This window comes from Natator depressus, chromosome 1 (genome assembly GCF_965152275.1).
Source record: "Natator depressus isolate rNatDep1 chromosome 1, rNatDep2.hap1, whole genome shotgun sequence".
Taxonomy (NCBI): Eukaryota; Metazoa; Chordata; order Testudines; family Cheloniidae; genus Natator; species Natator depressus.
Window position 1 is genome coordinate 236,917,409 of NC_134234.1, and position 27,057 is coordinate 236,944,465.

General features: G+C 41.4%; 1 protein-coding gene and 1 pseudogene across 1 annotated transcript; one reads left to right on the top strand and one right to left on the bottom strand.

Annotated features, from left to right (window-relative positions):
• The first annotated feature begins 370 nt into the window (after window positions 1–370).
• Window positions 371–8,887, top strand: LOC141977199 (perilipin-3-like; annotated as a pseudogene).
• Window positions 8,888–12,919: 4,032 nt separating this feature from the next.
• LOC141977218 (aldo-keto reductase family 1 member B1-like) lies at window positions 12,920–27,055 on the bottom strand. The gene is made up of 10 exons (XM_074938590.1): window positions 26,990–27,055; window positions 21,222–21,395; window positions 20,369–20,485; window positions 19,524–19,601; window positions 18,694–18,816; window positions 16,748–16,856; window positions 15,844–15,936; window positions 15,310–15,377; window positions 13,961–14,039; window positions 12,920–12,963 (listed from the first exon to the last, which is right to left on the bottom strand). The coding sequence occupies exons 1-10, from the start codon at window positions 27,053–27,055 to the stop codon at window positions 12,920–12,922; spliced, it is 951 nt and encodes a 316-aa protein (XP_074794691.1).
• Window positions 27,056–27,057: the final 2 nt, after the last annotated feature.

Consider the following 27,057-nt stretch of genomic DNA (forward strand, 5'->3'; position numbering starts at 1 on the left):
AAGATGATGGGAAGGGAAAGTTACTCAGGACCCCAGGGTTCTGATTCTTATTTATACTACTTATAATATTACTCTATAACAAATAAGGTTAAAAAAATCCACAATAATATACTTGTAGCTTTTAAACTACCCAAAGTGAGTCCACGCAGATTTGCTGTCTCCCTGCCTGTTCTACATTAATAAGAAACACTTGCACAGCACAATAAGGCCCAGCTCCTCAAAGTTATTTAGACTCCTAACTTTGATTGAAAGGAATGGGCATTAAGTGCCTAAATACCTCTTTAGATCTGGACCAGCCTGCTCACAGGAGAGTTCATCTTGAAGGGACGGTGCTACTAAGAAATTAACTAAAAGGGTCAATTGCAATCATATGTGTACAATTATTCACTTTCCCAAGAATCCCTGCATGTTGTCCCACATACATTCTATCCTCATTGGTCACACCAGAGAGTACTTCTTTCTCATGGGTTTGCTGAACTGTCAGTCTTCAGCTCCTGACCACCTTCCTCCCCAATGACATCACCACAGGTACATAAAAGGTGAGCAGGTTGAAGTGAGAACTTACTGGAATATCAAGTACAACTGATAAGGCTAGGTAAATAATTACTGTAGGTGAGATGATGATAAATAACACTTTGTTTTCTTTATGTATTTATTAGTTTCAAATATATAGTAATTTCTGTAAAATGCTACTTTTTAAAATTTGAATGATGGGGTTTGTGTTTCTGGGTTGTTTTTTTTTCCCTTCTCTCCTGAGGGAGGAGAGAAAGGAGGCATCAAGTTAGGGCTTCTTTATTGTGATCTGCAGCTGGTAACTTTAGGTTTGGTTTTGTTTGTTTGTTTGTTTTTTCTTTCTTGCCTGATATGTAAGAACAAGACTAGCTTCTTGTAAGACAGAACTCCTCTCAAATGTGACTGCTCAGAGATTCTCTTAATCCTACATCATATGTGAGAAATAGTCTGTAAATTATATCGAAGAGGTAAAAATTGGTAAAATTGGATATTTGTAGTTCTTCAGCTATGACTTATGTGAATGCTGTTAAACTGCAATGTTAATCAAATGAGTCTGTGCTCTTAACCTGTAACTGCTCCACCTCTCTTGCCTTTTAGCTGTATCTGACTCCACTATGTCTTCTGAGAAGCAAATACATGATTCTTCCTTAGAGACCCAGGAACAGGAGCAACAGGTAGGTACATGTATTAAGAGGGTGATATACTGACTCTCTCCCATCACTGTCTGAAAGAGAGCCTACTAAATGAAAAAGGTTGTAGAGGTGTTTTTAAACTAAGGTGGGGGGAGCCAACAGGTGCAGAGGAGTACACCATTTGGACAGAGACATCCCCTACGAGAGGATCTATTAACGGGGATTCTGCCTGTTGAGGCTGGAAGCTGATAAAGTACAGGTAGGAAATGAAGAGAAACAGTCAAGTGAAAGAGCCCCATTCAATTACATCACATAAAGGCTGACTGCTAAAAATTGACAAATTTTATAAGCACTTTTATACAAATGCTAAAAGTATAAATACTAAGGGGTGAACTTAAGTGCCAAGTATTAAATGAGGCTATAAATATAATTTGCATCACAGCGAGTTGGTAGAATGATGAGGCATGGTAATACCATGGTGCAAAATGTATAGGCATGATAGGTTGGGCTGGGGGGGAATGGTATATGTGACAGAAAGCATAGACTCAAATTAAATGAATCAAACTGTCCTATAGAATCTCAAAGGATAAAAATTCCATTCTTTGAATACTGAGACCATAGCAGTTGGAACACACTACTGACCAAGATGGTGGTTTGTGAAATGCTCAGGGAACCTAGAGAGACTACAAAAATAGAAAACTCAATGGGGATTTCAGCTATCCCCATATTGACTGGGTACATGCCACCTCAGGGTGGGATGCAGGGAGAGTTTTTAGATGGTATAAGGTGAGAGCTGCCCTAAGATGCAAGGCTGGAACCCACAAGGGGAGAGACAATCTTGATTTAGTACTAAGAGGTGAATATAGGTGAACCACTTAGTTATATTATGGCTGCTATTACTAAGTTTCACATCCCTGTGATGGGGGGGGGGGGGGACAAACCCCAGAGAGGCCCACCACAGTAGGCTTTAAACTTAAGAAATGGAAACTAAAAGGAACAGTCACGAGTGAGTTCTGCCAAGTTGCACTGAAATTTTTTTAAAACTCAATAATAGAGGCTCAAATTAAATGATACCCCAAATTAAATAGTAAGAGGACCAAAAAAGGGGCCATGATGGTGAAACCACAAAATAAAAAGTGGTTAGTGGCAAAAAGACTTCCTTTTTTAAAAATTGGAAGTTAAATCCTAGTGAGGAAAATAGAAAGGAGCATAAACTCTGGCAAGTCAAGCGTAAAAGTGTAATTAGGCATTCCAATAAAAATTTTTTGAAGAGCAACTAGCCAAAGACTCTAACAGCAAAAAAATTAAGTACATCAGAAACAGTCTGCTTAACAATCAGTGGGGCCACTAGACAATTGAGGTGCTAGAGAGACACTTAAGGAAGATAAGTCCACTGCAGAGAAGCTAAATGAATTCTTTGCATTTGAATTTGCATCATCTTGACCTCACAGGATGTGAGGTCGGTTTCCACACCTGAGCAAGTCTTTAAGTGACAAATCCCAATGAACTGTCCCAGATTGAGGTGTGGATAAAGGAGGTTTAGGAACAAATTGATTTATTTGCCAGGACCAGATGGTATTCACCAAGAGTTCTGAAGAAACTCAAATATGAAATTGCAGAACTACTAAGTGACACTTAACCTATCACTTAGATCTGTTCCAGTACCAGATGACTAAAAGATAGCTAATGTGTGATACCGCTTTTAAAAAGGGCTCCAGAGGCAAACCTGGCATTTACAGATGAGTAAGCCTAATTTCAGTACCAGGCAAATAGTTTGAAACTATATAGTAAAGAACAGAATGATCAGATGCATAAACATAATTTGGGGGGTGGGGTGGGAAGAGTCAACACGGCTTTTGTAAAGGGACATCATGACTCTCCAATCTATTGGAATTCTTCTGGGGGGAGGGATCAACAGACATGTGGACAGGGATGATATAGTGTATTTGGACTTTAAAAAAAGCTAATGACAAGGTCCCTCGCCAAAGGCTCTTCTGCAAAGTAAGTTGTCATGGGATAAGAAGAAAGGTCCTCTTATGGATCAGTAACTCCTTAAGAACTAGGAAACAAAGGTGAAAATGGACCATTTATTTCTACCAATAGAGAGTGGTAAACAGCAGGGTCCCCCAAGAATCTGTAGTGCTGTTCAACATATTCAGAAATCACTATTTGCCACTTCCCCCACATGAAATCCAAAGCTGACTGAAAAGAGTTAAGGGATCTCAGCGAAGTGGGTGAGTAGGCAAAAAAAGGCAGATGAAATTCAGTGTTGGTAAATGCAAGTTAATGGACATCGGGTGGTTGGGACTGTTTTCCAAAGTGATGGGATCTAAATTAGCTGCTTTCACAAAAGAAACTTATTGAAGTAATTGTGGATAGTTGTCTGAAAACATCTGCCCAATTTGCAGCAGCAGTTTAAATGCTCCTGGAGCATCTGGCATTGGCCATGACTGGAAGACAGCATGGCCAATCTAGCCCAGTATTCTGGGTCAAACAAATGGTCAGTCTTATGTTCTAGCAATCCCATCATAATCTGTTTAGTGACTCCAGAGCTGAATATTCATGGAGACTATTTCCCATTCTATGAAAGACTGTGTGATTGGCTTTCTTCAGCACTACTGAAACTTTCTGAAAACATGCCAAGCTTGACATAGCTGAAAGCTACTCTGGGACCTGATCTGTAAATAACTAATAGCTCTTCAGTTGCAATGATAGAAGGTCTCCTCTCAAAGACTATGGGAGTAAGACACACTTGGCTCTTTCAGCTAGTTTAATACAGCATCCCATAGTAATTAGAGGACCATTTGACTGTGTAACCCTTCAGACTGCTGAGAATTTGAGCCTTTGAATTAGTGTGGGAGGAAAGGTCCATGACTATGAAATACCTGCAAGGTGCTAACTGACTCTCCTTCCTCTGTAGGCTTTCCAGTATGATGCTCTCACTAGCCACTTTTCAGTGGCTCTTCACAAATCTCTCTCCCTTTCTTGCCTGCAGAATCTCTTGAGGAGGGTGGCCAGTCTGCCCTTGGTCAGCTCTGCCTATGACATGGCTGCAACTGCCTACACCTCCACCAAGGAGAGCCACCCCTACCTAAAGTCCTTGTGTGATGTGGCAGAGAAAGGCATGAAGACCATTAGTGAGGCTGCAGCCAGCAGAGCACAGCCAATTCTGACTTCATTTGAACCACAGAGTGAGTAAGCAGGGCTTGCAGGTCATTTTATCAATGAACATAAGTGTCTCCATCCCAAGTGCAGACATAGAGTGCAATGGCTCAGTCTCAGGCTTCTTTTTGAAGGCCTATATCTTGCACTTATTCTTGATTTCCTTACTCCTTGATATAACTACAGTCCAGAGCCCCTGCCTTGCTGAGTACTTACTTTTTTCATTTTAAGGTTCCTGTATATCTTGAGACTTGGTCAGTTTCTCACAGGCAGAGAAGTCATTGCCAAATAACTTCAGTGACTGCAAGACTGAGTCTTCAGTCTCTGATGGTGCAGACAACTTGACTGACTCAATCCATAGATTGATTACTTTATGTGGGTAATCATCTTTGCGTGCCAAACCTGTTAAATTCTAATGGCCTTTTAGAAATGGTGAATTGAAGTGACTCCTGGGTGGTCATGCTATTCCGAAGTGCTGAACACCTGAGTCAGGTCTCTCTAAATATCAAGGTTCATGCAGGGGTTGGGGACAGGTTTGGTTGCTAAAAGGACTGCTGTGGTCCTCTAGTCTGACCACCTGCATAACATAGGCCACAAAAAATAATGCAGGACTTCCCTGAAATAAAGACCAATAGCTAAGGCTGAACTAAAGCATATGTCTTAGGGAAAACATCCAATCTTGACATTCCCAGGGATGGAATCTCCATCATAATCCTAGGTACACTGCTCCAGTAGTTTACTATCCTTGTCAAATGTTAATCTATTTCTAATCTGAATTTGCCTAGCTTCAGCCTCCAATCACTCGATCAGGATAGCTCTGTCTGGTAGACTGAAGAGCCCTCTAAACATCTCTTCCCCATGTAGGTGTTTACAGACTGTAACTCAACATTCTTCTTGATAAGCTAAATAGAGCTCTTTGAGCCCCTCATTACAAGGCATGTTTCTAATCCTTCAGTCATTCTTGTGGCTCTTCCCTGAACCCTCCCCAATTTTTTCCAACTCTTGAAGTGTGGACACCAGACTGGTACTTCTGTATTTGGGTCTGATGTGAGTGGTACTGGGGTAAATAACCTCCTCCTGCATATTCCTGTTAATGCATACAAGGATGCCATTAGCACTTTGCCATAGCACTGTGAGCTCAAAGTCAAATGACTATTCTGAACCACCAAGGCTCTTTAATTACTGTTCCTTAGCACAGTCTGCCATTTGATTATAGCTTTCATGTTTTGTTCCTAGACATGACTTAGGTTTCATTCCCCCTAGACTACCAGGAGATCCAAATCCAGTCACTGTGGAACCCCACTAGAAACACCTCTAAAAGATGATTCCCAGCTCACAATTACATTTTGAGACCTATCCATTAGCAACAATTTAATACATTTAATGTGTCAGGTTGACTTTGTATTCTACCTTATGCCATGGTGATACCAAGTCAAATGCCTTACAGAAGTCAAACCTAACAGTGTTGATGTCATATTCTTAAATCCACCAACCTTGTAGTCTCACCTTTTTAAAGTTTGACAAGATCTAGCTTCAACAAACCCAAGTCAATTGACACTAGTTATATTCCCCTTTCGTTCTTAGAGTCCCACATCAGCAGTTTTATTTTGTCCAGAATTGACCTAGTCAATAGGTAACTGGGAGGTCTAACTACAGTCATCCTGTTTACCCTCAAATTTTGGCACAATAGTTTTCTTTTAGTCCTCTTGAGCTCTGGCCTTCTAGGACTTATTAAAAATCAGCAGTGGTCCAGGGGGATATACAAACTGAGGTACCCAAAATTGTTTGACATTTTTAAAAATTCAGGCCTGACACTGTAGTTACTCAATGGATCTACTGTACTGCAAAAGTGCAGGTCCTAGGGTAGCATGATACAACACAAAGGGGAAATGCTAAACTAGCATGTTCTCCATTCAGTATGGCTAGATTTTAATCTCTTGGCAGGCTTGCTGCTGACTGGAGAAGATCTGGCTGAATCGGTCATACAGCAGTGACCTTACCCTTTAATTGATCAAACTGAGTTTGACTTGTAGGACTAAACTGCCTTTCTCTATAGCTTCAACAGCAAATGAATCTATTATTAAGGGACTGGACACACTGGAAGAGAAGCTGCCAAGCCTTCAAATTACAGAAGATAAGGTAAACTTATTCTCCTTCTCTAGAGAAGGTTGTGGTCACAAACCATCTAGGGTAAGAACTAGACCAGTCCAGAGCTCTGGAGGCAGCCTCATGAACCTTCTAGTTCAGGAAAGTGGCTGAGTCACATAAAGGCGCTGCCCAGGAACAGACTTATTGCCTGTCTAGAATGAGGCAAAAATAGGGTAGCTAAAGCCTAGTAAATGGTGCTCAACTAGATCATGGTATAATGGTTCTTCTCTGGAGAAGAACCATGTAGAATTTGAGGAAAGGGCATGGTGTGGGGGCAGACAATTCAGGCAGAGAATTGTATAAACAATACATGAAGAAGAATAATCGCCAAATGTCTTCTGCTGTCACCTCTGAAGGTTGCTTCAGACACCAAGGAGCTGGTGTCTTCTGAAGTGGAAGCTGCCAGCAGACTTTCCAGCTTGGTAGATGTGACCAGAGAAGCTGTGCAAGCAAGTGTGGAGTCCACCAAGTCAGTTATGACCCACAGTGTGAACACAGTCATGGGATCAAGAATGGGCCAGATGGCTGTGAGTGGTGTGGAAGCAGTGCTGGAGAAATCAGCAGAGCTGTTAGATCAATATCTCCCCATAACAGATGAGGAACTAGGTCAGAACACATCTGAATAATGAGATGCTGGTTCCCTTCATTAGAGGTCTTGGTTCTTTTATTTTCAAGAAGGCCCTTTTACCTTACGACATGCAAAGTTGGAGCCAAATATTATGCTCAGCCTGTCTTGCTTTCACCCACCTGGTCCTTCATTTAGAAATCTGCTTTTCCTGTACCATCAAAGGCAGTTGAACAGTGCTACACAGTTCACAGGCTACTGGAAAGTAGGTGGAGATGGTTAGAATGTCACTTGTATCCTGAGGCTTAGCTATCCAGACAATGAGATGTATTGGGCTCTCAGGGTGGGGAGTGATTAAGGGGGAAAAGAGTTAGAGGTGGCCAAATCCCTAATGCAGCTATCAAATGTGTCTGAAAAGGCAATATCCAAATAAGAATAGCTACGGTTACTATCGCTAGATGCGTCACAAGCAACTTCCTGACATAATTAATTCAACAAGATATTAAAAGTAGCTATAGTCTATGCCTTCCTCCCTTTTACCATCCTGCTAAAATGTTTTTGGTCATACCCCATTTATTTCCTTCAGCTGAACTTGCAACATCTATAAAGGAGGATGGAGTGGCTCCTCTCCAGCCTCAAAGTTACTTTGTGCGCTTAGGCTCCCTGTCGAGCAAACTCCGCCACCGTGCCTACCAGCATTCTCTAGCCAAGATTAAAAATACCAGGCAGAGCATCCAAGAGACTCTCTCCCAGCTTCACCAAACCATTGATCTGGTAGGAACTTTCTCGTCAGCATTCTATTCTGGAGCTGATTTGGGCTGAGCAGACTGAGACCAAAGTGTCTTCTCTACAAGGTGTCTATGCTCTCCTGTTCCCCCTAACTACCCATGTTCCACTGGAACTGGCTGCTGCTTAAGCTAGTCTCTTACTTGGGGTCTAGGCAAGCAGATAACTCCAACTGCCATAATGCCTTGATTCCATCAAACTTCACAAGCTAAGCAACACCTGGCCAACTGAGTCTCTGAAAGGGAGATCTCTGAAGAAAGCAGATGTTGCAAGCGAGTGACTCAGGGTGCGGGGGGCACATTATTTCCTCTTGGCTACAGAGCACTGTTTTGTTTTGTTTTTTTTTTTTTGTCGGCATATATGCCAACAAAAGTACTGAAATATGGCCCAGTCATCACTGGCACAGAGGGGGCCCCAGCATCTCGTAGATGCTCTAAAACACTTGTGGTGTATAAAAGGTGCTACAGAAATGTTGTGGTAAGACTCCTCCTTTTCTCCTTGCTCCTCCAGATTGAATATGTGAAGCAAGGAGTGGATCAGAAGCTTCAAGATGGCCAAGAGAAGCTCCACCAAATGTGGCTGGACTGGAGCAAGAGGCAGACAGGAGGGAGTAAGGACACAGAGTTGGTACAACCTGAGGTATCTAATTAGCCAGGATCCAGCTTTGGGCTGTGGCATTTCTGCCTATCTCAGTCTTATTCTACCTCAATAACAACTTGTTTCCTTTCAGCAGCTGGAGTCTCGTGCTCTGACAATGTTTCAGAGCATTATCCAGCAGCTGCAGGCAACCTGCCTAACCCTAATGTCAAGCATCCAAGGCTTCCCATCCAACATCCAAGATAAGGTGCAGCAGGTTCACCACAGCACAAAGGAGCTCCAGACTTCCTTCTCCACGGTTCACTCCTTCCAAGATCTCTCCAGCAGAATCCTGACCCAGAGCCGCAAACAGGTCACCAAAGCCCAGGGGTACATGGATGAGCTGCTAGAGTACATAGTGCACAACACTCCTCTGTCCTGGCTTGTGGGACCCTTCATGCTGTCTGGCAAAATACCAGAAGAAGCCATGGAACCATCAGAATGAGGGTGGGGGAAGAGTAAATAGCTTCTATAACCGCTCTGTCAAACTTACTGCAGCTCACTTTTAAAGGACCAAATTTTCCTTAACACTTATAGTAATTAACAAATAGGGTCTGAAAGCTTATACCTTTGTGCAGCCACCTCCAACATTAGATTGAATTGTGTGGTGTGGGGTTTTTTCTTCCTTGTAGGAAATGAAGCTGCTTGCAGCTCCTGGTTCAAACATTCTTCACCACAATCCTGGAGAGGCACTTCCTCCCCTGGATAGCATGGGGTACAACTCAATCTCATGTCTTGCATGGGCTGCATGCTATCTGTGGCTGAGCTAAGATTAAAAACAATGATTTATTTGCTTTCTAAATAGCAATGCTGTCACCAGAAGTATCTCTTTTAAAATGAGGGTGAAATGTGAATGTAAAAAATACATAAATTGGATACTATCCTCCAGGAACTCCACCTACATCCTGGAATACTCACCACAATCTTAAAGTAGTGGCTGAGAACTAGGTTACTTCTGGTGAAAACTGTTCTTGCCACAGTGAGATACTTCTCCAAGTTGGAGAAGTTCTTGCTAGAAGTCTAAGACTTCCTTCTTAAAGCAGTGAGGAAATGGTACTAAATACAGCTTCAGCTCTAGGTGTCATGTGGATTGCTGAACAAGTCATTGACATAAATCATGGCCTTTCTAGTGCATGGATATATATAATATACATATCTGTTAGTCAGATGACTCTAGCGTGTGTGGTATGGTTAGTGTATTGGTGACTACCTTTACACTTGTTTTCAGTAACTGACTCATATTCCCTTGTCACTTCTCCTCAAATTGCTGTAGTAGAGAACTTTTTGTCTCTTGCAAAATAAACATTGCATATAAACAAATCTGTCTTCTAGCTTGTTCTTGAATTGCCTTAACTTTTAGCTATTCTTAACCCTAGACTATATCACAGTAGTCCCTTCTATCTCCTGCATAACACAGGAATCCATTCCAGGAAGTCCTGTGGCCTGCTTAAAATCCAATATATGTAGGTCAATGGTCATCTCTTTAAAAATGTCCCATGCTGGACAACCAGCAACAACCCTTGGCAACCTGATGCTATTAATAAAAGGTCTGAGACTGTTCTAACAGCCAGCTATCCTTCCCTCACTCAATCTTTCATCAAGATCTTAAGGAAGATGGTGTCTCCACATAGCATCCCAGAATTCTTTAGTTTAGTTGGGACCAATAAAGATCTTTATCCCTGGGGCTTAAGGGCCCTAAACTTCTTCTGAGAGTTAGATAAAACTTCTAATGTCTGTATCAAACCCCAGAGCAGGGGGAGAGGTGGGGGAAGATGCCTTCAGCTCAACATCAAAAATAGCTAACTTGAAAATCTCCAAATTGGACATAGCACTGCAGGATGAGCTTCTTGTCTCATAAAACAGGGCTTAAAATAAATTCAAAGCATGTGGCTCTACTAACTTGCATATTGTGTGAAATTACTACAGTATACATGCTGGTTAATCTTGTGCATGAACTTCTAGGTTGTGTAGTGGGTCCTGTATCCACTTACTGTTCTTTGAACTAATGTTCCCTTACTCCAGTCTACCCAGTACTGTCTGCTACTGGTTGATAGACATCCCAATATGTCTGCAGCTTTCAGGAACTTCACCTAGAAAACAGACTAAGGTATGAATAGTAGACCATGCACTAACTGAAGCAGCCTTTTAATTACAGCTGTTATGTCATGTTCCAAAGCCTTCTATTTTCTCAATCTTTTCAGTAAAGGGTACAGGACCTAGAATCTCCAGAGGTCATGTTGCAGTGGTTAGCTATTGCAACATAATCATTCTGCTTGGAAATTGCTTGTTTCGTCTCTCAGGCCAGTGCTTTCTGTTCACATGGGATTAATTCCAATTGAATGATAACTTTGCATTTCTAGAACATCACCTGCAAAAGTATGTTACAAAATACAAACAGCCTCTCACACAGGTCCCTATTTTTCTTACAGATAAGCAAACTGCAGTGCACAAAATCACCTGGTGAAGGTCATACAAAGGCTGTTAGAGCCAAGCAGCCTACCTCCTAGTCCTCATCAACACACTCATCAACTTTGTCATCTTACTATACTGTGAGAGGACCTAGGGCAACATTCAAACTTCAGTCATTAGTTTGAGTTCAGTAGCAATGAATCTTGACTAACACAAGGTAATGGTAGCACCTCACCAGTTGTAGAGGCTACTGTAGACTTGTAGGAAAGCACAAGCTGCACTAAATAATGGAACTCAGTAAAGGGGAAGGAATATGCTTGAGGTGAAGTTTCCTGTTTAGCTTCCACACCATTTCTTTCTTTCCCTTCCCCCCCCCCCCTCCACATTTATCTACTCTTGCTTGGTGTCTGTTTCTGATTCAGCTCACAGTTCAAAACAGCTGTTCTCTACCAGACTGGGAGAGGGTTACAAAGTGAGAAAATTAAAACAAACACAGCTAGCTCATCAGGAACTGTAGGAAACTCATTCAGCAGTGGCTACTGCTTTAAGTTTAAGCAGCCCCATGTTCCCTAACAATAGATACAAAATGTATTATCAGTGAATAAAGTGCATCATTATTGTATGGGAAGCTGTATTATCTTAAAATACTACTCATTCTGTCTTCAGCCACAGATTCTGGGGGCTCAGTAGTAGTAGTGTTGCAGCACCTAAAGGCCATAACTAAGTTGGCGGGGGGCGGAAGAGTCATTCCATTAAATGCCCTATAAATAGGGCCCTACCAAATTCACTGCTCATTTTGGTCAATTTCAGTCATAGGATTTTAAAAATCATAAATTTTCAGATTTCAGCTATTTAAATCTGAAATGTCATGGTGTTGTAATTGTAGGAGGCTGATAGGAGGTGTGTGTGGTGGGGGAGGGGGTTGTAGTACTGCTACCTTTACTTCTGTGCTGCTGGTGGCAGTGGCTCTGCCTTCAGAGCAGGGCAGCTAGAGAGCAGCAGCTGCTGGCCAGGAGCCCAGCTCTGAAGGCAGAGCCGCTGCCAGCAGCAGCACAGAAGAAAGGATGGCACGGTGTGGTATTGCCACTCTTACTTCTGCGCTGCTGCCTGCAGAGCTGGGCCCTCAGCCAGTAGCCGCCCCTCTCCAGCCACCCAGCTCTGAAGGCAGCAGCACAGAAGTAAGGGTGGCAATACCACAATCCCCTTAAAATAATCTTCTGACCCCTCCTGCAACTCCCTTTCAGGTCAGGACCCCCAATTTGAGAAACATGGGTCTCCCCCCATGAACTCTGTATGATATAGAGCAAAAGCACATAAAAGACCAGATTTCACAGACTGACACATTTTTCATGGCTGTGAATTTCGTAGGGCCCTATGTATAAATACACAGTAAAATAGTCTAATCTAAACATCTTAAAGTCTAACTGTTCCACTCCCTTGCATTAAACAAAATTATAGCAACAAAGAATTTATATCCACTTATCTCATGAAGGCTTCTTGAAACTGAATGAGCTGTCTTATGCCTATGTATTTAAGTGTCAACATATCTTCTTAGATTAAATTAGGTTTTAATGCTGGACTAGGTGACTTAATGCTAGTGCACAAGATTCTCTTACTATAGTAATGAGTCTAAATGCCATGAGCATTCTGTTAATACGGCTACAAAAGCTGTTTAGTTTAATTGCTAGAAACTTGTTCACAAGGCCTGTAGGTCAATGATTATTAAGACTTGTTTACCTATTTCATTACTAACAGCCTGTGGAATAAATTTTACTAAAGGAGAAAACATGCATTTATATTGTAAAAACAAAATCTCAAACAGCTAAAGGACTACAATAGTTATAGTAGATGTAAGGGCAGCAAATTGGACTGTCTTCAGGCTTTATCCTTCAAGCTTCCTGTATCTCCTCTGCCAGCAGGCAGTACATAATACATTTACACTGGTGATTAAATGGTGCTATAATTGTATAGTGCACATGAACATGCTCATCAGTTCAGCTAACCAGACTAAAGGATCAGCAGAATACAATCATTCTAAGCCCTGAAGAATGTCAAGACAATGCCAGGTTTAATCTTCTCTGAAAGTATAGTCCTTGTGATTTGTGCAAAGAAAGAAAGTGAGTTATTCTAAAGTTCTTACAGTGAACACTACAAGGGTCAGCACTGATGCAGTCTCAAGGTTAAAGAGAGGAGTTTGAAATGTGCATAATCTAATTATAGTGGACATTTAAAGTGTTTATCCAGCCTCCCTCACTGTCCTAACTTATACCAGATAATTCATGTTAACGCTCTGCTTTTTGTAATCAATAGAGGATTTGGGTATTCTGTAATTTAAATAGGCAGGCTTGAACTCCTGTCAGTCAAAAGGTACTTTTCCCCTGTAGATTTGTAACTGTTTCAGATTTTACATTATGATCTTGATGTCAGAAGGAATATATTTCTGACTTATTTAGCACACCTCATGTGAGGCTATCAAATTTCTTTGTAGTATTAAGCCACACATATCTGATGTACAGTATGGCTGTAGTAGTCACTTCACAGATTGTTACATTGGGAAAAGAGAATAAATAGTAGAGCTAGGAATAGATTTTAAATGTCAGGGTCCAACCACTCTACAATACAGACCCTACATTAACAATTTCTGTGTAGGTAGTACATGACCTCTCTTTTCTTGACTTACTAACTTACAAGGATAAGCTAATTTAGTAGAACATTAATTTCTGAATTGTAATTTTACACTGAACATCTTTTAGTCAGATGAATAGCAAAAAAAAAAACCACCAAGAAATCTGAAGCCTATCTATTTTGGAGCTGTAAGTCTATTTTAATTTGCTAACACATGTTTAGCTCCTAGTAGCTTGACATCTACATATTAAAAGCTATTTTAACATTATAAACCCTGTATAAATCACAATTCTGCAAAAGGGCGCAAACTGACTAGTATTCTAGTGAATACTAGCATGGGATTTCAGTGGTTTTGAATATGACATTTTGTTAGAGGTCCATTGTTCAGTTTCCTACTCACCATTTAAAAATGAGGATATAAATGTTCTACAATAAATGTAGACTTGCCATGCATTCTGCTAGATAAGAAGAGACACCCACATGCTTATGGGACAGATTCTACATCTCCTCTTATAGCGGAGGATGGTTTCCATCTCCTCTTTAGTTATTTCAAAGTCAAACACCTTAAAAGGAGAGCGAGAGAGACAGACACACAAAATAAGATGTACAAGAGGTAAGTTTAAGTGGCTTCCAGGTAAGGATACTGCAGAGATGAGGAGGAATGCATTATAGTTGTTTAGGTGACAGAAGGAACACAACTTCATGAGCAAATGTTACAATGAATGCCCACATTTCTGAGTGGGTAATAAAATATATGAACCAAAATTTTAAATGTGGGGTACCTAAAGACAGGCATAAAAATTAAGTTGCCTGATTTTCACAGTTTCAACTCTTAATTTAGTCAAAGGGACTTGTGATGTCTCTGCTAGTGCTCAGCACCTGTGAGTATCAGGTCACTTAATTTATATGCTGAATTATTAGTGCCATGTTCCAAATTTTGGCCTTGAATTATGAAAACCGCTCTACAATACAAAACGGCATGATTCCACCCGCTAGGTTCTTATATTATAATTTAGGATGTCACTAACCATTCAACTCACTGATCAGATCAATTTTTATTTTATTTTGCTGAAAAAGATAGTTCAGGTAGACTTTCAAATGTTTACAAATGAGGGATAATTCAGAGGAAGGAAAGATATGTTTGCATGGCCTGATCCTCCAAACCATTCCTCGGGCCATCTCTCATATGTTCAGTGGGATATTTACTTTAGTATACGTACTGCAGTGTTTGGCCCTTCCTTAGTGGTAACCACAGTGTAGCCTGTGTTAGTACTTAAGAATTGTTGTAGGTATGAGTGACTGATTTAGCTTCAGATATGTGGGTGTTACCTCAAAGAGGTGACAGCGTTAATGAGAATTCTATTTATTTTAGTTGTTTCCAAATTCCTAGTTATGTGGTTATCGGAGCCTAGAAGAATCAACTGAGTATGGGGAAATCATGTACATTAAACAAAGGGATTCAGGTGTTTTGGAATGGTCTAGCATTGAACTGACAGGATGATGGAGAGAGAGAGAGACCATATTTTGAAACAAAGTAGTATATGTAATCAGGCAACTCACTAATAGAATTTTAAATCAAACTGTTAGGTCACCTCTTCCAGAGGGAGGATTTGGTTTCACATTTATTTATTTGCTGGTTGTTCTAATGAAGTAAGCTTGGTTGCCATTTCAAAAAAACTTCAGCATTTACCATGTTATCATATAGTCATATCTGAGAGACCCCAGTTATTTCCTGTTCTAAATAGAAGGGAAAACAGTGATATTGGTAAAGTAAAGCAGGTTTCCTGTATAAACTTGCAACAGGACCTATAAGTATCTTATTTGCAACATTACCTTAAAATTCTCCTCAATACGATGTGGAGTGACAGACTTGGGAATTACACATTTCTTTGGATGTGAAACTGGATCAGAACGTACAGCAACAAATCAGAAATGTGGCAAATTCAGAAGACAATGCCATGCCTACTTTCACATTCAAAAGTGAATAAATCCCCTAGATCAAAGTGTTACCACAGGAGGAAACAATGTAGCAGAGCCACCCTAATTTTGCACATAATCATTTATTACTAGTATTCATGAGACCAAGAGGGCAACTATTGACTGCCACTGACTGAAAAGGTTGACTAATGGTGATGCATATGAAAGATGTAGCTACCCCTTTCTAGCTAATGCCCTCAATTTCACACAGTGTAGTGGTCAGTAATCTTTCCCCATCCCTTCAGTAATGCAGTCATATTAAAAATAAATATTTAAAGCAACACGCTAAAAAGGAAACATAACAGGGAGCAGAACTGGGCGCAATTCCTTTGTGAAAGATGTTAGCCAGCATAAGAGGATGACATTTTAGAAAGGAAAAAAATGTTGTACAATGAGTCTGTACCTGAGCTGAGGTTTTGCTATACTTAGCTGCAATTTCCCTAATCTTGGGGTCATCCAAGAGGAAAAAGTCCTCAGACTTGGGCAAACAAAAATAAAGAGTAGACACTTTGATGGAAAAGATAATTGTGTTTTTCCACCACTAAACATCATAGGGTTCATAAGATAATTGGTAATTTAGGAACAAAAGAATGTATGGCATACTTTAATTCACCCCATCACATTGCTCCTTTCCCCACAAACATCATTCTTCACATTATTTTATCATGAGTAGGCATCTGTGAATAGCTGAGTTTTGCATAGAAGATAGATATAGCTTGTTCCAATATACTCCAATAAGATGTTCTATAGTCTAGGATTTAGCACCGAGAATACCTTCCCTCTGACTCCCAAGAGTTTCATCCTTCATGATCCCAGTTTCCCTTGTAGGTAATGGATGGAGAGTGGATGTCTCTGAGGTAGTCTAGCAGGTTTGAAGATTAGAACCAGAGACAATCTCAAGCTCATCATATGTTTGTTACAATGAATGCATGAAACTGATGTTTTCATGACAGGTGTTTGATTATGATTTTGTAATCTTTCATTAAGTTGTTAAAGAATGTTAAATAAATTTATCAGAATTCAACTAAGAATTTTCTTCACCAGTTCACAAAATGATTGCTTGTTTTTCTATTAAAATACATAAATCCAGTTAGACTGAGTCCCACACATTAATCCAATAAGAGATTAATGGTTTCTATGTCATTGTGCAGATTTAAGAGACATTTTGAGGTTTTGTAATTTACAATAATTTATCAATTTTCTTCATTTTTATTTCATCCAGCTATGGTAATATACAAATATTAGTTTATTGAAATCACGCCTAAAAAGAAAACAAGATATAGAAAACATTCTTACCAAAGCCAGTTGGGAGCTCCAAGGGGACAGTATGCAGTGACAGCAATCCCTTGGGACTGGCAATACTTAACCAGCTCTTCCTGAGGAAGGTGTGGGTGGCTCTCGATCTACAAGCATGAACACTAAGTTTACGCAGAGGCAGACTGTACTACTATTCTTCAGAGTACAGACACTGTGGTGACTTACTGAAAGATATATAATAGCACAAGGTTCTCCATAGAATATATCCCCACTAACCTCCAGAAGATAGCTTCTTTTGGAACTAGTCCATATATAGTAGAACCTTAGAGTTACAGACACCTCAGGAATGGAGGCTGTCCATAACTCTGAAATGTTAACTCTGAACAAAACATTACAGACTTCAGTCACTGGGGAGTTGGGGCTGCAGGCGCAGGGTGGGGATGGGGGTCAGGGCTTCTGACCCTAGGGGCCGCCAGGGCTCTTGGCAGGGGGCTCAGGGCTTCTGCCCTCTGGAAACATCGGGGCTCAGGGCTTTAGACCTGGGGGGAGCACTGGGGCTTGAGGCTTCAGTCCCGCCTCTCTGTTCCTGGCTTCAGCCTCGTGGGGGGCATCAAGGATCAGGGCTTCAGTCCCACAGGAGTTGCCAGGCATCGGGGCTTTAGCTATGGGGGGGAAATGCTGGGGCTGAAACCGGTGCTCCCCTCATAGCTAGAGCCCCGGCGACCCACGCAGGGCTAAAACTGGGAATGGAGTCACAGGGCTGAAGCCCCAAGCCCCAGTGCTCCCCACAGTCTAAAGCCCTGAGCTCCGGTGCTCCCGAGGGTCAGAAGTCCCCAGCCGCCCTCCCCCACACCCTGCGGCTGCAGCCCCAACTCCCCTCCCCTCCCCTCCCCCCAGTGGCTGGGGCCATGAGCCCCAGGGTTAAGGTCCAGAGGCAATACAGTATTTGCTGGTGTTTGGGGGGGTGGGGTGTTCTTTTTGTCTTTTTTTGGTCTCCGCTACTGCCTGATTGATGACTTTAGGTTTCACAGGGTGGCCAGTTGACTGGTAAGTCCATCACTCTGGTGTTCATATCTTTGAGGTTCTATTGTACTTTAAATTATCTAAAGGTACTCCTCCTGCAAGGAGTAGTTAAAGAACTGACTTGGTTTGTACTTTTAGTTTCTTGTGATCTAAAATTTCTTATTGTACACAACCTCCATCTCATTGTTGATTAAGCACAACCTTGTGCTAAGCTTGCTTCCCCTCGGTAATATGCCGCAGAGTGACTGATTTGGGGCAACTAAACCAGCTTTTCACAGGTGTTCACTAATCATGTATTTTTTATTTTTAATGCGGTTGAAATGTTCGGGTTTCCATTTTGACCTTATCACCATGGAACATTTCAATTTTTTGTTTCAGAATGACTTTTTATTTCAAAAATTTTTATTTTACATTTTTATATTTTTTATTTTTATATTATACCAATTACCAGATCAGTTACCAATTAGAATAACAATTACAAATGATCAGCTAGAATAGCAAACAGTACTAGTTACCAAACAAATTAGAATACCAATTACCAAGCAAACTAACAATTAGAATACTACTTAGCAATTAGAATATCAATTTTAAAAAACAATTATCAATTTATAATATAAAATAAAAAAAATAAAATACATTAAAAATCAAAATAGAAACAATGTCTCAATTTACCTGAAACTAAATTTTTTTTCAGAAATTTTATTCTGTGAGCAATTTTGAAATTTGAATTTAGAACAAAAAAATGTTAAATGTCTGAATCTCCCACAGGATGGAAATTCCAAGTTTTGAAAAACTCTACTTATAGGAATCATAGAAAAACTCATTAAATGGTCCATTCTGTCCATTAACCAATTACACCCTTCTCAAACTTACACAGACACACATACAAGTCACATCTTCTACCTGCAGCATCCTTCAGACAAGTGTTCTGCCAACACTAATGAGTCTGTAAGCAGCCACCTGGTTATTCACTGGTTTGTATTTTAAATCAGGTTTGTTCAAGAGCCTCTTTATCTGTTCACAGTTAAAGTTGGAGATTCCAATGGATTTTGCCAATCCTGCATCCACCAGCTCTTCCATAGCCTAAGGATACAAGAGAATCAGACATTCTATATAACCAAGGGCTTATCTATACAGGGAAATTGACTGGCATAGTTATTCTGGAATAACTCCCCCTGTGAACACACTATTCCAGAATAAAAGTAATTTTATTCCAGAATAATTAGTCTGCTCACAAAGCTGAGTAATAATTCTGGAATAATGTCACTTTTCTTTCAGAGTTATTCCAGAAAAGTTATGCAAGTCAGTTTCCCATGTAGACATACATGGCACAAAGCGTTCGTGGTCTTATTGTTAACTTGCCTATTTTCTTTCACAAAACCAAATGATAAACCAGGTAGTTGGACCTGCCAAATACATCATGTTTTGCAGGTCCCAGAGTCTAGCTGAGAAAGGGGATACTCAAAAAATAGCCCACTGCATCCTTCTTTTAGGAGGCAGAGACATTCTCTTTTAAGAACAGTTTTCTTTTTGTGCTTGTTATCATTAGTATCAGCCTTCAGTCTCCTTTTTATTCCTGTAAGTCACCAATAAGACTTAATTCATTTCCCATCTGACAGAATGGAGAAAAGGACAAGATTCCCAAGTGTTCCTTCTAAATCTGGTGACTTACTATCTCATTCTCCTTTCTCCTGAAGGCTTGGCTGAGCACACACAGTTCCTGTTGCCACCCTCATCTAATAGCATTTCTGACAGAAACAAAGGGAATCTCAATTAATCAGTTAACCCACCTCCCATGTGTCCAAAAAATCTGTGTCACTTGGAATGATCATGCTGTACTCATCTGCAGGAAACAGTTCTTCTCCGGCCTGTCATTGTAAGATAGGCAAAGATATCGTCCATGCTGAATTATCTATTGGGGTTTTGTTTGTTTTTCTTTAAATCTGCAAGTGAGTGAAAGTGGATTTATACAGGGTGTCCTGACTTGAGCTTTGAGGGGGCAAAAAGAAGGAAAAAAGAATAACTCTTATTAAAGTAATTAGTTTATGAGCAGACTGGCACCACGCCAATCAGTGTGACTTGCAACTACAAGCAGAGGAAGGACAGAAGCTTATCAGTGCTTCTGTCGCTTGTAGGAGCTCTCTGGAGGTTGACAGAACAGTCCTGCAGTAGGGAGCTGAGGACTTAGCTATCTTTCCAGTAAAGATAGAGATAGATAAGCATTCAGAACATAGACATCATCAGACAGGAATATTGTAGAATATTATAGACAGCCAAATGACTAGATATTATGAGCCAAGAGACCTGGATTTGATTTGGATCAATTACTCTCTAATCCAGAAGGGCTGGAAAAAGGAAGAAAATAAGAATGACAAAAAGACTACATTACAGTGTCACAGTAACACAGCTGCAGCATAGACATACCATAAGAATGACCTTGCAAGATAGCTACTGCCTTACCAGTCCAGGGCAGCACTACTTTCTGGAGGATCCTGGGAGTGGCACCAATACACTCTGAAGAAAGTCTAGTCTTCCTTGCCTGGTTAGACGATAACTATGGCATGACTGCTAAGAAGAGGAAATTGCCTCCCTAGGACTCTGACAGAAAGGCTTAGAAGAGTTAAAGTCACAGTACCTTGAATCCCATGGGCCAGTGCATCAGGTAGAGGTCCAAATAATCCAATTTCAGTGCAGCAAGCGTATTCTGGCATGCTCCCTTCACCATGGATTTCTCATGAAATGTGCACCATAGCTAGAGAGAGAAAACTAAGCATGACAGTTGACTTCACAGGCAAATGACAGTATTAAATATCTCCAGAAGGACAGGGGAATGTCACACCTACCAGAGGCAGGTCTGGGAATATTATGCCATTCATCTACCGGGGAGGTGGCATTGATGGGTATATTATTGCAGTTAATTTTGTCACTGGCAGTACACTTGACTAAATTAGGATTCTGCCAGATTAAAATATAGTAAAACGTCACCAGTTAAGACAGCAATTAAAGAAAATAATGCAAAAATGCAAGATTGGCGAAGACCCACTCACAAGTTTTCCAGTAGGTAGAAAACAATTTCTTTTTCTTACCCTTGTTGCTGCTGGGGAGAAAACCTAACATACAAGAGTTAATAAATTCAAGCCTGCAGCAGGAATGAGCAAGAATATTGTAGCCATGCTTTCTTCCTCAGGGTCACTGAAAGAAGAGGCTGAGTTCCTGCTCTATTGCTGGCAAAAGAGGAGTACACAGAAAAGTGCATTCTAATCAACCATGGATTTTTAAGAGTTCCTTTTTTCCTTCCCTCCATCCCCTTTACTTGACTACTGGAATAAAGAAAACAAAATTAATAAATAGAGGATACAGTATTAAGGGGTTAATTCCTGACTAGCTTTACTCCATGGAGCCTGCCCTTTGCATTATGTGTTCTTTGTCTCTTTTCCTCCCAGTCATCAACCTGACCCCATACTTACTCAGGTGAACCAAGGCAGTACCTTACCCTTACTGACAACAAAGAGGTCCTCCCGTGTCACAACTCCCTCCTCAATTTTCTCTTGGATCGCATTCCCTATTTCATTTTCATTCTGGTACACATAGGCACAGTCAAACTGGCAGTATCCAACATCAGTGGCAAACTTCACTGCCTCTTTCACTTTCCCAATGGGGGACTGAAATGAAAAGAGAAAGCCAGAAATTTAAATATCTGGAAAATATTTCCAGCTTTCCAGTGTGATAATGGTTCATCCTCCCCTAAAATCATGTAGTATTAATCCAGTAGTATTTGAGTGATCCGGATTTGATTCCCATTTTCAGTGTGCTTTATGGAACAAAACAACCAGTGACAACCTTGAGTCTTAAGCCACCTGTGACTGGCACTCACAGATTATGGTAATAGGCACTCAAGAAATATCATAGACAGGTAGGACAAGATAGATACAAGACTGTACCATGCCATATGCATCTATTTAGGGTGAAATCTGCCCAGATGGCCAATCACGTAGATCAAGAGGGTGCGCAAGAAAGGGGCAAATCTCAAGGAATGGGAATCAAAGTAAGATATGGTAATCATATTGCTCAACATTTGTTTGGAAAACACAACAACAGACTCCAAGATCTGTACATGGAAACTGTGCAAGAATTCTTTAGCCCATTCCCTACAATGTAAGTACATGTTCCTGGAGACATCAGACTGAGAGCATGGAGGAAGGAAAACATGATACAAGAATTCTCCAGTCCTCCCTGGCTGAAAGATCATAGAATCATAGAATATCAGGGTTGGAAGGGACCCCAGAAGGTCATCTAGTCCAACCCCCTGCTCGAAGCAGGACCAATTCCCAGTTAAATCATCCCAGCCAGGGCTTTGTCAAGCCTGACCTTAAAAACCTCTAAGGAAGGAGATTCTACCACCTCCCTAGGTAACGCATTCCAGTGTTTCACCACCCTCTTAGTGAAAAAGTTTTTCCTAATATCCAATCTAAACCTCCCCCATTGCAACTTGAGACCATTACTCCTCGTTCTGTCATCTGCTACCATTGAGAACAGTCTAGAGCCATCCTCTTTGGAACCCCCTTTCAGGTAGTTGAAAGCAGCTATCAAATCCCCCCTCATTCTTCTCTTCTGCAGACTAAACAATCCCAGCTCCCTCAGCCTCTCCTCATAAGTCATGTGCTCTAGACCCCTAATCATTTTTGTTGCCCTTCGCTGGACTCTCTCCAATTTATCCACATCCTTCTTGTAGTGTGGGGCCCAAAACTGGACACAGTACTCCAGATGAGGCCTCACCAATGTCGAATAGAGGGGAACGATCACGTCCCTCGATCTGCTCGCTATGCCCCTACTTATACATCCCAAAATGCCATTGGCCTTCTTGGCAACAAGGGCACACTGCTGACTCATATCCAGCTTCTCGTCCACTGTCACCCCTAGGTCCTTTTCCGCAGAACTGCTGCCTAGCCATTCGATCCCTAGTCTGTAGCGGTGCATTGGATTCTTCCATCCTAAGTGTAGGACCCTGCACTTATCCTTATTGAACCTCATCAGATTTCTTTTGGCCCAATCCTCCAATTTGTCTAGGTCCTTCTGTATCCTATCCCTCACCTCCAGCATATCTACCACTCCTCCCAGTTTAGTATCATCCGCAAATTTGCTGAGAGTGCAATCCACACCATCCTCCAGATCATTTATGAAAATATTGAACAAAACCGGCCCCAGGACCGACCCCTGGGGCACTCCACTTGACACCGGCTGCCAACTAGACATGGAGCCATTGATCACTACCCGTTGAGCCCGACAATCTAGCCAGCTTTCTACCCACCTTATAGTGCATTCATCTAGCCCATACTTCCTTAACTTGCTGACAAGAATACTGTGGGAGACCGTGTCAAAAGCTTTGCTAAAGTCAAGAAACAATACATCCACTGCTTTCCCTTCATCCACAGAACCAGTAATCTCATCATAAAAGGCGATTAGATTAGTCAGGCATGACCTTCCCTTGGTGAATCCATGCTGACTGTTCCTGATCACTTTCCTCTCATGTAAGTGCTTCAGGATTGATTCTTTGAGGACCTGCTCCATGATTTTTCCAGGGACTGAGGTGAGGCTGACTGGCCTGTAGTTCCCAGGATCCTCCTTCTTCCCTTTTTTAAAGATTGGCACTACATTAGCCTTTTTCCAGTCATCCGGGACTTCCCCCGTTCACCACGAGTTTTCAAAGATAATGGCCAAGGGCTCTGCAATCACAGCCGCCAGTTCCTTCAGCACTCTCGGATGCAACTCGTCCAGCCCCATGGACTTGTGCACGTCCAGCTTTTCTAAATAGTCCCTAACCACCTCTATCTCCACAGAGGGCTGGCCATCTCTTCCCCATTTTGTGATGCCCAGCGCAGCAGTCTGGGAGCTGACCTTGTTAGATACTGGTCATGACACTGTCTCATTCGAGGAGTGCCCTCCAAGAGATTCTCCACATCCCCGTTGGAAACCTTCATTCACCTGCTTAACATTTCCTTTGCAGCCAGTCATTCTGAGAGTGAGAAATTGACAGGATAACTTTTGAAGAGCTCTGCTAAACTGACCATAGGAATCAATGTTGAGTTACTTGGAATCAACACCTGGAATTAAGTTATAATTTGCCAAGAGAGAAAAAGAGGAGAAACCAGTTTTAAGGTGGGGTATTGGGAAACACGAGGAAAGACAATCACTGGAAATCCTCTTGACTCCTGAACATAAACAAATCTGCTATTGAGGAGATGGGACAGGAGGCATATGTAGATACAATGCAAAACATTATAGAAAGTGCCACTCTCTGGATAAGGCACATAGTTTAGGATTCATTATCAATATGAAACCACATAACTTTCTTGGCTGGAAAAGAACACTGAAAATTTGTTTGACAACCTTATACCAAGTCAAGTGGAAAGAGGGGAGGCATCTCAAGTAAGAACTTGCAGCAAAAGCAGAACTACACATTCCTACATTTAATGCATTATAAGATTAACAATATAATCACTAATCACTTTTTTTAAGCACATAGTTCTGAGTCCTGCTGATCAAAGGCTGCTTGCTTGGTTGGGGTGCTGGGTAATGTTGGTGGCCTGTGACATACAGGAGGTCAGACTAGATGAGCTGGTGGTCCCTTCTGGCCTTGAATTCTATTACTCTTTTAAAAAAAAACCCTACCTGGCTTCTTTCATGGGGTAGAAAAATAAGCAGGAACCAGTTATCCCTTCTGGTGAATATCTACTTTTTGTATGACTCTTACAGGCTGAATTCATCTCATTTCTTGCATAAGATTCATTAACTGCAGTTCCTTCAGCAGCGTGGGAAAGCTAGCTGGCATATGTAAAAGTGGCAGCATGCCAAGATGTACCAGTCTCTTTGTGGCCCCCTGCTGGAGGCTCCTCAATCCTACCACCACCCCACCCCAGGAAGGAGCAGTAAAGGTGGGTCCCCTAGAGCTGCCTAGAAGTAGCCAATCAGAGTCCAGCAGTCTCAAATAAAAGGAGCTGCAGGGGCTGAATAGGTCAGTTCATGGCTGGGGCTAGAGGGAACTTTGGTCTCAGGGAGCTTGATGGGCTGTATTTGCTTAAACCTGGAGGGTGAGAGGACCTGTGAGCTCTAGCCCTAAGGTAATGGATGGCAGTAAAGAGACCAGGTGGGAAGAGGCCCAGGGAATTAATTAAAGGAGGCAGGGGTATGTGACTGCTGTTTATAGGGTCCTCAGGTTTGGACCTGGAGTATTTGGTGGGCCCAAGTCCTGCCAGTGGCAAAATGGTGTAAACCCTAATGAAGGGCTGGATTAAAAAGGACCTGAAGACATGGCTGAAGACCTTGGTGAGGGCTTACTGTTGAACTCTTTGCTACTCTGGAGGGGGTTCATCCATTTGACTGTGGTACTTGGCTAGAGAGCTGAGCCACTGAAGACCTGCCTAGCAAGGTCAGCAATCTACAAAGGGTGCCAGGAGCAGGGGGGAAAAGAGACTGAAGTGCCACACCCAGCTGACAAGAAGCAGTCAGGAGGTGAGTGCCCTTGTCCCAGTCAGTCACTATACAACAGGGGTTCTCAAACTGGAGTTTGGGACCACTTGGGGGGTTGTGAAGTTATTACATGGGGGGTTGTGAGCTGTCAACCTCCACCCCAAACCCTGCTTTGCCTCCAGCATTTTTAATGGTGATAAATATTAGTGTTTTTCATTTATAAGGGAGAGTCACACTCAGAGGCTTCGTATGTGAAAGGGGTCACCAGTACAAAAGTTTGAGAACCACTGCTATACAATATGCTGTACAGTATCTAGGATCTGCTGTACTAAAGTGCAGTGTGGAAGACAAAGCTTTTTGTGAAGAAGCAAAACATGTGATCCTTCTCATTGTGTTAGCTGGTGGAGCAACGAGGGAGACAAGATTGGCAATTTGTTCCCTGGTTACACAACTCTGCAATGAGACATTCGGAGAATAATCCCTTGTATTATATTACATTGTGTACCTGCATTACAACAGGATCTTTCTTTACATAGTCATGTTGTACTCAAATTGAAACTCCTCTATTCAGTAAGTACAAAGAGATACAGTTGAGGTTGCTGTGGGCACATTAATACTGAATAATCTTGACAAAATAACCCGAGTGATTTTTGTGGAAATAAACATTGAATTTTTCATTGCATTTAGATAGGGGCTTCTTACATCCAAAAAGCTTTCCAGTCAGCCTGACCCACTTATCAGGTTCATTCAAAGATTTCAACAAAGAACGAGGAGTACTTGTGGCACCTGAGAGACTGACTAATTTATTTGGGCATAAGCTTTTGTGGGCTAAAACCCACTTCATCGGATATGCCACAAGTACTCCTCATTCTCTTTGATACAGACTAACACAGCTACTACTCAAACCTGTCAAAGATTTCACAAATCATCACTGATAAATCATGTTACAATCCCATGCTTGCAATAATGAGTTAAGGGGTCTCATCCTGAGAGATACTGGGCATGCACAATTAGCACTGGAGTCAATGGCAGCTGAAGGCACTTAACACCTTTTGTGATTAGACCCACACAGAGGCAGGCAATTAAAGTATAAACATAAGTACAACTCTTTTGACACACATTCTTTCTATATTTTCCCCTTCAGGCACTGCTCATTCTCAATGTAACATTTTACAGAGCTTTAATAAAACATGGGGCTGAACATCATCTTTTATATTTTAATGTTGCAGTTTTTTGTGAGATTTGTCCATTTTGCCTACTTCTTGGAAATTAACTTAAATAGGCTCTTAAAAACCTTCTCCTGCACCCCAAAGCAGCAATATGAGATACTACAGTTCCTTTTTGTTTGGAAAGTACCATGGAGAAATAGGGTGCTTTATAAATCAACATCCAAATAGTTTGTACAAAGTTCTGTTTGTAAATCCAGTTAGAATTAATTCTAAGTATCATCTACTGTAATTAAATCAAACAGATTAGCATTGAATAATAAAAAAAATCACAGTAAGCAGTTTTCAGGGGCATTGGCCTTTACATCCAAAGGCAAATCTCCACATAAACACTACACATTCACTCTAAAAGATTTGACAAGTACTTAAAGAAAGCTGTAACTGAACAGTCACACCTACAGAATTTCAAGAGACCATAAGCTCCAGGTAGGAGTTGCATTCTCTTGGTGAGACAGCTGCAACAGGCTTGATGACCTGTAGCAGTTTCATTGCATCATGCTTAGAGCAAGGCTAGTTTGTAACCTTTATTGTACAGTGCCGGAGTAGTTGGGTCTCATCATTACCTGCCAGTTTCCTAGTCCCAGGATAAGCATCTTTGCTTTTGTGCTCAGTTCCACGTAAGTTGTCATGG

Bases quoted from the DNA above. Each gene is read 5' to 3' on its own strand.
- LOC141977218 (XM_074938590.1), bottom strand. From the start codon at position 27,055: ATGACAACTTACGTGGAACTGAGCACAAAAGCAAAGATGCTTATCCTG. The intron at 20,486-21,221 runs GTACTGCCTTGG...TTCTCTCTCTAG, and splicing joins TTGTTGTCAGTAAGGGTAAG to CTATGGTGCACATTTCATGA. The intron at 18,817-19,523 runs GTGGGTTAACTG...TTGTATCCTTAG, and splicing joins ATTTTTTGGACACATGGGAG to GCTATGGAAGAGCTGGTGGA.